Genomic DNA, 13731 nt, shown 5'->3' with positions numbered 1-13731 from the left:
GCTGCACAGCAGCCAGAGGGGAGTGCGGGTGGGAGAGAGGCTCCTTACTGTAAATCAGAGTCTGTGGGCAGAAAGTTTGTGACCAGCTGAAAGCAAGCCGCCTCTCATCTGTAGTGGTTGCTTCCTTTTGCTAGTTCTGCTTCAGTAATTCCTTCTCTTGAGCTCTAGGAATCCATGTGTAAGCACATTTTAAAGCTGTACAGGTGTTCTGAGAGTAGGGCTATTCGTGTCATGTGTTCAGTGTCTCCACCGAATAGCTAACAATTGTATTTGGTAAAGCAGATGCATCTCTCTAAGGCAGAAACAAGGGAGCAGAAGCTGTTGCTCAAGAGATGTGGTTGCCCAGAATTTTCCTTATGAGCATTTCAGACCTGTTCTTGTCTCACATTACCTTCAGTTCTTCTACATTGCCTGTCCCTTCTAGTGAGAGATTAAAAAAACATATTAGTGTCTCCCTGCAAGAAACTCTTATCAGGCTGGGACACCAGTTATTATATTGACTGTTGTTCCGTAGATAGCTGCAAATCATGCTGTGGTGTTTCTCCTACTGGAAGGCTTCCCGATTAGCGGAAGTATTTACAACAGCTGTACACCTGCTTCCCAGTAAATTTTCAGGAAAACAGTTATCTGAGGATTTGGGGCACTTGCCTTTTAGAGTGCAACAAACCCCATTTGCTTTGGAATATTTATGAAAGGGTGTATGAAGTTCTGTGAAATCTCTGTTTTTCTTAGAGCAAATACTTGAATTGACTTGTTTATTGAACTGGCTCAGCTACAGCAGATAGCAATGATTTTGAAAGCTGGGTAGAAAGATCCCATGACTGAAATAGCAGAGGATGCTGCAAGACAGGAATATAAGGCATGAGCTGAGTTGTAGTGCTTAGAGATCTTCAAAGGTTCTTGTTCTTTTTCAGAATTGAGAGTGGAATTTATCAGTGGATCAGCAGCACCTACATTTAATTTGACTGCCTGCTTGAAATTAGTGCACTGGTTACCGTCACTAGCAAAATCCCAATGTTGTCTCCAGCATTTTCTAGGCCCTATGCTTCCCCTTATTGCTATTTCCTAAGAACAAAGCTTCAGCAAGTATACCTTTGCACATAAATATTCCTCTCCCAATCTGCAGAATTGCTTTCCTTTTTCTGAAGAATGATATTCTTCTTTTCTGTGGTCAAAGAGTTTGAAGTTCCAATTTGAAAATAAGTATGTTCCCTTTTTATAATACAGTCTAGTGCTTTTCACTCCAGAAGTTCAAAGTTCCAGAAATTGAATGTGGACTTTAAAGCAATAATTATAATAATCCCAAATTATTGTGATATTTTGTAGAAGATAATGTAAAATCTAAAGCATTCTCTAGGATTTTCAAAGGCTCCTGGTGTATTCCTAATTTGGGATAATTACAAAAATGTGAACATCTCTAAATGTACAGTAAGACCTATGATTTTAGCATCTGCTAGACTCATTTGGATAATAGAACTGTACTAGGATTCAACAGTAAAGAACAGTGTCTACCCAAAGTTTTCTGGTCTCAAGTGTTGAGATGAATTCATAGTGAGAGGATGGGGGCAGGACTGGCCATGTTGACCTCATGTAGGAGCTGCCAGATTTCCATGATGCAGGTGTGTATTTAACTCCTCTGAATGATACAGGATTCACCTCAGTGACATGCCAAAGAAAACACTAGCATTCAACAAGGCCCCAGGACATTCAGTTGCACAAAAGGTTCTATTGTTACACTTCTTTCTGAAAACGAGAATTTGTCAAATTAAGTTCTTGTCTTTTTAGGGCTCACAGAACAGAAACTTCAGACTTTTAAGGGACAGTGAAAATGTTTCATGCGCTGCCTTGAACAGAAATTTTGTTCATCCCAAACATTCTTCAAGTAAATGAATAAGATGATAAATAAAGCATGTATTAGTATAGTATTAATATTAATTTAAAATACATTTGCCATCAAACTGCTTCAATATTTATTTGAGGCTGTCAAGACTAACTCCTTCCCAGACATGTTATGGCATTAATTTCTAGATGCATTATACAGATCTCTCTCATTTGAATTTCAGGAGAAAATTGTGGGATGGAAGCATTGTGTTACTTTGTGTAGATGAGCCTATATGCAAGTTACATGATGCCACTGGGCCACTAAAATGAATTGTGAATTGTCAGAGAACTGGTGAGCGTTACGATTTTTGGAACTTGTGGTAGAGCAGTTTCAAGATCACAGAAATACGCTGTACCTCCATACAAGAGGGAATGTAGTCACTGCTTTCAAAGCGAAGGTCTGCATGACCACTCTCTTAGCTTGGAAGCAGCAGCAGTCATGCATCTCAAAGCTACAGGACAGCAACTCTTGATTGCCTTGTAGGATTATTCTCTGCATTGTATGATGATTGTATGGCCAGTGACAAGTGGTGTCTCTCAGGCTCTTTCTTGGGACTGGTGATCTTTAATATCTTTATCAATGACATAGTGGGACTGAGTGCACCCTCTCAGCAAGTTTGCAGATGACACAGAGCTGAGGGGTGTGGTTGGCACAGCAGAAGAGGGGACCATCCAGGGAGACCTGGACAAGCTTGACGAGTGGTGGTCCCATGAGAATGTTGTGAAGTTCAATGTGTCCAAGTGCAGTGTGCTGCACCTGGTTTGGGGCAATCCCAGACATGGGCTCAGACTGGGAGATGATCTCATTGAGAGCAGCCCTGTGGAGAAGGACTTGGGGATTCTGGTAGAGGAAAAGCCGGACATGAGCCTGCAGTACTCGTTTACAGCCCAGAAAGCCAAATATACCCTGGGCTGCATCACAAGAGGGGTGGCCAGCAGGTTGAGAGAGGTGATTTTCCCTCTCTGCTTTGCTCTTGGTGAGACCTCATGTGGAATACTGCGTCCAGCTCTGGGGTCCCCAGGAGAAGAGAGATGTGAACCAGCTAGAGTAGGTCTAGAGGAGGCCAGCCACAAAGATGTTCCGAGAGCTGGAGCTCCTCTCCTACAAATACAAGCTGAGAGAGCTGGGGCTGTTCAGCATGGAGAAAAGAATGGCCAAGGGAGACCTTACTGAAGCCTTCTAGTACTTAGAAGGGGCTTATTAAAAAGGGAGAGTGACTTTTTACAGGGCAGGTAGTGACAGGATGACGGGGAATGGTTTTAAACTAAAAGAGAAGAGATTTATATTATATGTTAGGAAGAAATTCTTTACTCAGAGGATAGCAAGGCACTGGAACAAGTTGCCCAGATAAACTGTGGATGGCACATCCCTGGAAGTGTTCAAGGCCAGGCTGGATGTGGCCCTGAAATCTGATGTAGTAGGTGACATCTGGCAGAGGGGTTTGGACTAGATGATCTTTAAAGTTGCTTCCAACCCAAACCCTTCTGTGATTCTATGACCACCTAACAATCATATTCATGATTGCATTACAGAGTGGATGAGCCCTGTCTCCTGCAAATCTGTGCTTAGTTCCCAGCCCCACCTAAGTGGCCTTCATCATGACTTAAGCCCAGCTGTGACTGCTAGTAAATACTGAGAGGCATGGAATGCTTATTAAGTAATAGTAGGAAAGGTGCAGCTGGCAGTGAGACTGTCTGTAGTGCCATGGGCAATGCTAAATATGTCTTCTAAACTACAATGTAGTGTTTGTGTTGCTTTTTATTTTCTCTTCTATGAAATCAAATAAAGTCCTGCTGCTGTTTGGACACACTGCTGCTCCAGCGGGGACCATAGTAATAATATATTTTCCATAGCAGATGTGCAGACAAAAGCTCACCTAATCTTCATGCTGGCTGTACCAGCAGTGGTAACACAAAACTGTGCCTGCATCTCTGCAGGGTGTTATCAGTTCTGTTCTAGTGCCATCTCTGTTATGCTCCTGTCTTTGAGATTAATACCTGGGCTGTGGCAGCTGGGGCTGTCCTTTTGGTGCAGATTTCAGTGATGGTTCAGAACTACTTTCATCCTTTTTAATATGGTTCTGTTTTGAGAGCTGATTACAAAGCTACTTGTGAGACATGTCTTAATTCTGCTCCAAATCCATGATGGAAGAGGAACTTGGCAAAGAAAAATCATTCAGCACTTCCATGACAGTTGTGAGGTAAATATTGTATGTGAGCAGAGACAGAGCAGTCAGAAGCCAGAAAATTGTTGCTGTTACATCCAGGATGTTTGCAAATGGTAAGTGGTAAGTTCAGCCACCTCAGGGATTCTCACAGGGAATGACAGCTTCCTTATAGGCAAGACATGGCCTGGGGAGAGGAATAGTAAGCAGAAGGCAGAAGAGACACTGCAGGCAAGCACTGACATCTTGAATTCTCTTGAGTTAACTTTTTCCATTTTTTTTTTTTCTTCTGCCTCTGTCTGTTGCAGGAGATCTGAGGAGGCTGTGCAGGGTTTTAGTGATGTTATAGACTCTCCCACTGAAGGCTTTCCATGTGTCCTCACTCCTGCTGTCCCCAACAAGGTAAGAGCAGTCCATGTTTGGCTCAGGGTTGGTGCATACTTTGAGTTATGTGTGCAGAAGTATTGACTGAAATCAAGCTCATGTGCATGTATGTTTTACAGCTATAGTGGCCTCCTTCTGTGAGAATCCTGAACTTGCTAATTTGACCAGTTCTTATGCCATATTATCTCAAGTCAATCTGACCCATTGAAAGAGAGGAATTCCTGATACCTGACTGACCAGGGTTCAGGTCAAACTTTTGCAACACAAGGCAGAAGACAATTTGGCCAGTTGTTTTGTCCATGCTATCAATTAAGGAAGAACAATTTCATTGTGTCTTCAGCAAGCAAGTAGTTTCTTTGCCAAAATATGGTAGGAGCTGTTTGCTCCTTCCATATCTGGGTTTCCACAGAAGATAATGTTACCTTCTGCAAATGTCAAATTATTTTTCTCTGTTGTCTTTTCCTTTTCACAGACTGTGGACTTGTTTGAAATGATTGAAAAAATGCAGGTAAGGAGAAATAATCCTGTCAAACTTTGTCATCTCTTAATTTTTTGCAGCAAACAAATAATCAGCTACTATTTGTCCTATTGCTTCACTCACAATATCCTTTAATGTGGGCTTGCAGAATTTTTAGGTCTTCTAGGCTCAATCTCTTACTCCTTAATGGGATTTCAAAAGCATTTTTCTGTGTTCATTTTTCCAGTCAGCATGATGGAAGCAACAGACACAGGTTATAATTCTGCCTGTTCTTTGCAGAAGTGTGATTTTGAGAGAAAATCAAAGTTGCAATAAGTTATCTCTGGCATTTTCTTCATGAAACTGTTCTGCTGGGTAACAGGTATAATGACAGATGATTAATGGGATGTTAACCTAACTGCATTTAGCAAGGTCAGGTAGTTTAATAAATAACTACTGTAGGTCCTGTCTTGTGTGAGAAAGAAGGACTCTGGCTTAATTCTTACACAGAAATACATGCATTTTGCTGCATATATTATGTTATAAACTTAAAATAGGGAAGAGTTGGGTTTTTTTCCCTTTTTATTGTATCAGATAAAGAAATAGTAATATGTTATATGTGTTAAATATCTAACAATGAAGTTAGGTTATGTTTTCAGATTATGTGTTCTCAGAGCATCCTAGCAGGTTACCAATATTTTCCCTGAGTGGTGCACCTTCTTTAAAGTGCTGTGGTTAACTCTGACCTAACATAACACATAGCACTGCACATAACTCCTGGCTTTCATTATGTGCAGGAATTACACTTGGTAAAACCAATTAACTTATTTTCTGCAATTTGAGTGATCAAATTATGAATATGAGGAAAGTGCCTGACTTCAGTGAGATGACAAAGGCGAGGAAGTGGAAGGTAGCAGCAAAATACTCAGTTTAGAGTGATGAGGCTGAAGTAGTTTTTGGCAGACTAGAGAGGAGGAGTGTGGGAGGGAGGGGCTGAAGGTGTATCTGCCATGTATTCATGAGCAGACAGACACAGACCTTGCAACCACTATACTGACATCCACACTACGTTTGGGCTGTGTTCTAAATGCTTTAGAATAGCAAGATCTGTAAGTGCCCCTAGCTCATTTACCTCTGTGCAGGAAAATAAACTTGAGATGCAGTGCTGCTTCAGTTCAAGCACATGCTCAAATGTTGTGACCATCCTTCCCAGGCCTTTTGAAATACAGATAAGGAAGAGTCACTACCAGGTGTCCCTCTGTGGAAGACTGGTCCTTAAGACTGCCAGTGTTTCTCATTTCCCAGTTTACTCATTTCCCAGTTACATGGGAAGTCTGACTGGATTTGCACCTCTTTAGTTAGAGAGATAACAAGGAGTGGATGGGAACTTCCAAGGCATGCAGACTGCCTAATTTTGCATCTATGATGTTTTCTCAACTGCCCGTTATTGAGACTTTATGGCATTTATTTTTTATTTTTTTTTGTTTAAGCTTGTTTTGTCACCTGACTTGCACTAGGAGAATCAATAACTGCTGTTAAGTAGAACAGATTTTTTTTGAAAGTTAAGCGTTTTCCAAAAGAAAAAAAATTTCTAATACTTTTTATGCTCTTTGTTTAGATTTTTAGTAATTCTTTAGTCTCTTTTGTTTGTTCTTGCTTTCCCATTTCCTTACTTTTCCTTCCATTTGACTGTGACTATCCTTCAGATTTGTTGAATCATTCTTGAAAACAAAATCTAGGATTTTCATTAGCAATCAAAGTGTGTGAAAACCAAAGCAGGAGGCTTGAACATTACTCCTGTAAAATAACAACAAAAAAGTCTCAGGATAGAATTGATTGTTGAGTACTTTAACAATTGGACTGGAATATAGTTGTTGGACTGAAAATTAGGATAGCCATTTCACATTCTTTATGATGAATTAACAGGTAAAGTTGTACTCTCATTTTTCACTGAAACTAATCCCAAGATCTGAGAAAGAAGTTTACCTTTTTTGTTTCTTTTTCTTTTTTCTTTTTTCTTTTCAAATTTAGTTATCATTTCTTGGAAATAAGTGGGCTGTTGGCCACCTTGTTCTGTGCTTACAGATCTAGTGAAGTCACAGTATATACTCTGTTAAGAATGCTTAATAATATGTTGTTCCTAGATTGCTTTGCAGTGCAGGCAATTGAAAAACAAGGAAATTTTATTTCATCCAATAAGGTCAGATGTTTCAGGTCTTTGTATGTTTCTATAGCCAATCCCTCTTCACTTGACTACTTTTGTTCACTCCCTCTGTTCTGCAGTCCTACAGTTTCTGCACATTGTTCAGTCTCATTTTCTCACAACTACTTTTTGTCCTGTATCCCCTTTTGTGTCCAAGTTGTCTGTTTTGAACAGTGCCCTCCAGGCACTGCTCTTTCCCCATAAAATACGTGTATTACCATAGCATTGTTATGCCACGTTGGACCCTGACTCTGGGTCTGGACACCTCTTCCTCTGTCATTCATTCTTTCATCCTGCTCAGGCCGGGTGCTTCCTCTGTACAAGACCTTGGGCATATCATATCCCCAGACTGATGCTGTCTGCAGTAAGCTACCCAGGGAAGCTGGCAGTGTTGCAAGCCAAACCAGATAAAACCAGAAGGATCTCTCAAGGGGTGGCTGAGACTGCTGCAGTTTATTCCTCTCCGTTTTGAGGAATGACAGTGGTCATCAAGCAGTTGTTCTGCCCATGTTTTGACACTTCAACAACTTATGCTGGAAGTTTTCTGTGGTCCTGGTTACCCTTTGAAATAAACTTTGGACTGTACAGCCCAGGGCTGCATTATTCTTATCTTAAGCTTCACTCTAGAGGAGAGGTTGGTAGATTTAAACCTATGTCTTCTGCTTCCAGGCTACCAGGAGCTTCCTTAACTGTGCAGTCATGGAATGTGCTGATACATTCCTTCACTCTCTGTAGAGGCTCTGATACAGAGATCTTTACAGCAGCCCAGAAAGTTTTCCCTCCGGCCTTGCTGAGATACTGGTCCAGGACCTCCTTTGAAACTGGAAAATTCTTGCATTATCAGATCTGCCAAAAATGCCAACGAAGGAGAGAGAAATATTACAAGATTGCAGTTTCCCAATCTCCATTTCTGCCCCAGTACTTCCCACAGTTTGTTGCGGAAGGCTGTGGCTGCTGCGTACCTCTGCGTCCGTCCTGCCTCAGTCCTGTTTTGATAGTGCACAGGACTTTCTGTTTCTTTTCCAAATCTATTTCAGAACCTGGTCTTTCTTGTGAGCCTCAGCTCAATGGGTTGACAATTGAAACACAGCAACAAAACACATTTTAGCACTTACATTCCATGAACTCAACTTTTTCACCTTTACAACTTCCCTAAATGCAAAATGGCTATTAACTGCCTCTGCAAAAGATAAAGATCACTTGTCAACCTGTGTTCCATCTTAATTTCACAACTCACCACTTCCTGGTAATTGGTTGTTCATTTTGTCAATGCTGTGTATTGACAGCACAATTCAGATCATATATTCTAAAGTTTTCCTATGAAGAATATTTCCAGGCTGGTATTTGTTTAGTATCCATTGGTTGAAAGTACAAAAGGAAAACAGTTGCTTTGGGGAGGGTGTGTAACTGCCTCGAATCTCAGCTTTTGTAGTTTGATCTTGTGTCACCCTGTAGATAACATGTGAAGCTTCTTTCTCCTAGTAGAGCTAAGGAAAATAGTTTGTTTTTTTTGTTATCTGCTCATTGTTTCTTGCTTGCTTTACTGTGTTTCTATATTTAACCAATTAAATTTTGTTGTTACTGCTACTTTTTGTGATTGAACTCAACCTCAGACTTCTGAAAAATGACCTCATGCATCTGCTACTAGTCTTCCTTATCCTGGAGTGTGGCCATACTGGTTTACTTACGATGTTTCTAAGAGATTTTTTTAAGGTGTTAGGCATTTCTTGTGTACTCAAGGTCTGGCTCTTCATGATTTCATGCAGGTTTAGGGGTTTTTATGGCTCCTTGTTAGGTTCTTTTAATAAAACTTCTCATTTTCCTAAAACCTTGTTTTTATGTGAAGTAGATGTGCTGGGCTTTTTCTTTCCTTTTTTTTTTTCCTTTTGTTGCTCCTGCAAAGAGCATCCTGATTACTTTGAATCCTCAGCTGTTAAGGCTGATGTTGCTCAGTGTTGCTGGTACTACACTAGCAATTTTTGCACCTTGTACAGCTGGAGCATTGTCCAAAACTTTTGTTCCTGAGCCTCCTAAGTCTCCACTGTAGAGCTCCTCTGAGATTTACCTATTTCTACCAGAACCTAGTTGACCAACCAGTTCCACTGTAGAATATGTGCACAGACACGGCTGTTTTAAATCCAATCCTGCTTATTTTCACAATCAAGTCAAGAGCTGCTTATCCTGTCTGGAATCCCTGATTAGCCACACCATTAAGCTGTCACTGATGGTATATAAAAATGTAGTCTCAGCATCACGTTTCAGTATGAGAGTTACAAGATTTAGGTGACAATAGTTGAATATTCAAGTACTGTGTGTAAGAGAAATCTACATTTTAAATCCTGGTCCTCACCTTCCTATATGATGATACAAGTTCTGCTTCTTACTCTTCTGTCTGTGATGCCCACTTGGACTATGGCCTGTTGACCCTCATATTTTCTTGTCTGGGCCTCTGTTCAGTCTGTGTTTGGGCTCTCCTCACTAAAATTGTCCTATTCTTGTGCACTTCTGCTGCAGAGGTGTGGTGGAAGTGAGCTACTTTGCTGTGGTAAGGCAGAGGATGGAACAGCCTTAAGGGGGAGATTCAAGTCTGGATGCCAGCTCCTGATTCAGGAAGAGACTAGGCAGCCAGTAGGCTTTTGCCATTCCAACCCATCTTGTAGTCATTCTTTTTTTTTTTTTTTTTTTTTTATTGCTTAGGCTATGAAGGAAAGGTGCTAGAAGAGATTAGAGAATCAAATAAGAAAAGCAGTTTGGGATATTATTTTTAATATCTGCCAGTTGTCTACTTTTTAAGAGGTGTAAGCTTGGGGGTAGCTTTTCAGTTTTAATGCCAAATTAGAGGACTGGCTATTTTCTAGCTTCACTATTCCTTTTTATTCCAGTCTTCCAAACTTGCTTAAAATGGGAGATTTTATAGAGGGACAAAATATGTATGTTGAGGGTATGAAGAAGGACACATGAAACAGACATGCTAAAATACAAGATTCACTGTCTGTGACTTTGTATTTCCAGGGGAGTCGTCTGGATGAACAAAGATGTTCCCTTCCAGCTCCTCTCAAGGTCAGGCCAAGTTGTTGTTGCCTCCTAAATTGCTGAGAATGGCAGATAATTACTGACCTGGCTTGCAGTGTACTTTCCTACTGGAATGGACAGGGAGTCTGCAAACATCCCAAAAACACTTACATGCTTGCCTTTTTACTTCTCTTTTTTTTTTTCCCTAGTTGCTGCACAAGAGGGTGAAACTATGTAGCTGAAATAGAATTAACATTTCCCTTTTTCTAATTTAAGTGGTTTTATTGTTATTAAAAGTGTTAGTTTTGACTGAGTAATTTCTTAAATTTATTCGATTTAAGAGCTGTAATAATATTTATGAAACCACATAGCATTTATTTCAGTAGTCTGCTTGATGACTCATAGAGATGCTACTAGAAAGTTGATCTATTTTGCCCAATATTAAGGCAATAAGAACAGCTTCCTATCTTTAAATCCTCAAGTTGCGGATTAAACTCCATTTTTTCAGTCTCAGCTCAGGCCTACTAACCTTAAAATCAAACTTGACCTTGACTTTTATCTTGGGATGACCTATAAAAAAAGCCACATTGAGAACTGACATAGCTTTATTCAGTCAGTGCTCTTCGTGGTGATGGAGGGGGCATCCAACTCGCATAAATTTGCTCAGATACTGCTTCTGTTCTCTGAGTCACACCTTGGCATTGCTCAGATGCATACCACAGATCAGCCATGGATATGACACAGCCTCAATCTCATAACGGCACTTTTTCTGCCATTCCTACTGTCATCCCTGCCGGCAGAAGGACAGCAGCTGTCTAACACTGTGTGGAAGGAAAGGAGAGAGGCTGCCACTGCTAACCACATCAAGTTTACCTATAGTTTGGCTACTTCCTCGTTTTGCATGCCTATACTTCCTGTGGTTTGGTGGAGGAGGGTGGGTGGAATCTGACTTGGAAGTTTATTGTTCTAAAAGTTCTTTGTTACAATGCTGAGACCTTGGAAATGGAGTCTAACCTTAAGTCCTGAAATAAAACTCTAAGGATGACCTAGGGCAGAATAGAAGCTGAGGGCGCAGCTTGCACAGTCATGAGAGCATAATACTTTAAAAGATGTCACATGATTTTGCTAATGGGCTGTTCTGATTTCAGACAGAAGAGGAGTATATTCCTTATCCCAGCATCCATGAGGTGAGTTACTATTGCTCTCCTCTCTCTGTTTGTCCTTGGCTTTCATTGGTTTTTCAGCTTATTGGCCTTCCAGCTTACAGATCTGTCAGCTTTAATGCTCTCTGTCCTTCTGAATAGGTATTACAGAAAGGGTGGCCATATCCTCTCATTATCCTACCCCAGTTTGGGGGCTACTGGATTGAAGGGACCAGCCACAACCTCTCCAGCTTGAGTCCAACTCTGTCTGATGTACCCTTTTCCTGGAGTGGTAAAGTGAAACTGGAAAGTGACCCTACAGCCAAGCTGTACCGCAAACATTTTCTGGGAAAGGTAAGGGTGACCTTCAGAGCCTTTTTTGCCCACTCAGCCACAAGGCTGAAATGTTTCTCAGACTTTTTCTGGTGGACTTAAAAATGTCTGCATTGCTACTGCATTTCAGTTCCTTATGATGCCTTGAAGTGATGTAAATGAGGTAGATACTATGATGTGTATGTATGTAGTGTTTTAAATTGGTCATGTCCCCTTGTGAAATGTGCATAATCCTGTGTATTAGTAGAAAGATTTGCACAGGAAATGCTTTTATTTAGTTAAGAAGGTCTTTTGAGGCTCCTGTACAGATACCAACCTTGGAACAGAAGTGTAATAGTATTGGAAGTGGAAATGGCATTATTTTCAGAGGTGACTTCAGCACTGACAGTGCAAGCTCCTCAGTAGGAAGCAGAACAATCCATTTTCCTCAATGTATGGTCTTTACAGAATGTATATGATGAAACCAGACGATGTGTTTTATAATTGTTGATTGAAGTAAGTTCGGTGCTAAATGTTCCATGAATATAAAAATTCCAGTTTGACACATAGGGAAACAGAGCTAGGCCTCATAAAGTGAATGTTTGCTGGTCAGCCATTAAGGTCCATCTGGGTGAGCCCTGGGTGTTTAGGGAATTGGCTGATTACCAGACTGAATCTCAAGATGATATTAGCCATAAAGAACAAGTGAGAAAAACCCATGATCTTTTCTGAGATTTAGTTCATGGTATAAGGACATAAGAAAGTCTGACAAGTGTGCTCACACTGCATCTTATTCAGTGATCTCCCTCAGTGACTGCTGAACGAGTTCAAAACCAGAAATAGGTGGTGCTTTGCACAGTGCTGGGGACCTGTTTTGCAGTAATTTGGCTTGTCAGACTGATCTTCTGTAGGAATCTTGTTCCACAACACTGGAAAATTACATTAATGTGATTTATAAATAAGGAAAAAAAGGAAGCCTTCCTGGAGGCTTCCCTTCAAGACTAACAGGTCTGCTGAGCAATCTGTTAATGGACATTTATCCTGTAACCTTCTGGAAGCTTTTAGTATGCTAACTGTAATTATTTTTCTGTCATGGTAAATTTAGGGTTGTGCTTTAAAGCTTCCAGAGCCAATAGGACAAGAGGAAAATTTGGATAGGATTTTTTCAGTCTGATCATAGGATTCACTGCTGACCTGATAGCACAAAATAGTTGAGGTTGAAAGGGGCCTCTAGGGCTCATCTTGTTCATTCTCCTGCTCAAGCAAGGCCATATCGTCATCATTCCTTCCAAGTGAGATCCAGGACTTCCTCTTTTGCAAAGCTTCACATTTGCAAAGTGCCCAGCCATCAGTGCCTCAGTACTACAGACAAACTCTCTCCTGTATTCTTCCCTTTCTGGTGCCCAGTGTTTTATTCTTTGCCTTAACTGATGTGAATGTGTGTCCAGGCTCAGTTAAACATGCAAGTTTTTGGGCAAGCCAGTGTCAGAAAAGAATAAGTTGAACAGGACTCTTGTGTCACAGAAAACTCTACCCATGGCTAGAAAACTTTCCCTATGGTTTAAAAGCTTAATTAAGGAGAGACGTCAGAGCTTTTCCACTAGAAGAGTATTTTTTTCAGTGCAAAGTTAGCAGTGGTTTTGAAGCTGTGTTGGATCTTTTTCTTGTTGGTAACATGGGAAGGTTATTTCAGCAATGTCAGGAAAGATCTCTTTCATGCTTTGAATAATACTAAACAGTTCTTAGCTGAAGAAGAGTCTGAAAGCATCACATGGTGGGAGAGGCATAGCCAGTGGTTTAGGGAATATCCTTTAAGCAAGACAGGTGATCAAAGTATTGTGTGGTACTACAGACTTAATATGCATGTCTGTGTTTGTACATATGGATGTGCATATGTAGATTGCTCAAACTTGCACAATTCTGTGGTACTTTTTACAGAACTTTCACTTTTTACAGAACATCTTACAGCAGACCCTATAAAACAACCACCAAAAAAATATCTATAACATTCAAGCCGTAGCTCAGTTCCTTTTCCTTGCCTCGTGACCTGTATTTTATATGACGATTACACAGTAAGATTTATTTAGCCTTCAGGAAGAAGGCTGAAAAACCTTATGTCTTATCCTGTGGGAATTATTCAATGTCTATGTTGTTTCTCAAGGCTGTAATAAAGAG

At 40.6% G+C, this 13731-nt stretch overlaps 1 protein-coding gene across 12 annotated transcripts in view; it reads left to right on the top strand.

Annotated features, from left to right (window-relative positions):
- LOC131592961 (rap1 GTPase-activating protein 1-like) overlaps positions 1-13731 on the top strand; it is a 48103-nt gene that overhangs the window by 3714 nt on the left and 30658 nt on the right. For all 12 annotated transcript variants that reach the window (XR_009280738.1, XR_009280737.1, XR_009280740.1 and 9 more), the window contains 5 exons: positions 4355-4448; positions 4903-4938; positions 10103-10150; positions 11251-11289; positions 11407-11598. Coding sequence is in view for 9 of the 12 variants with exons in the window: in XM_058864980.1 (XP_058720963.1) it covers positions 4355-4448; positions 4903-4938; positions 10103-10150; positions 11251-11289; positions 11407-11598 (409 nt within the window). In the remaining 3 variants the exon portion in view is untranslated. The remainder of the gene's footprint in view (positions 1-4354; positions 4449-4902; positions 4939-10102; positions 10151-11250; positions 11290-11406; positions 11599-13731) is intronic.

This window comes from Poecile atricapillus, chromosome 1 (assembly GCF_030490865.1).
Source record: "Poecile atricapillus isolate bPoeAtr1 chromosome 1, bPoeAtr1.hap1, whole genome shotgun sequence".
NCBI classification, from domain to species: Eukaryota; Metazoa; Chordata; class Aves; order Passeriformes; family Paridae; genus Poecile; species Poecile atricapillus.
This window is presented reverse-complemented; position numbering and strand designations above follow the sequence as displayed.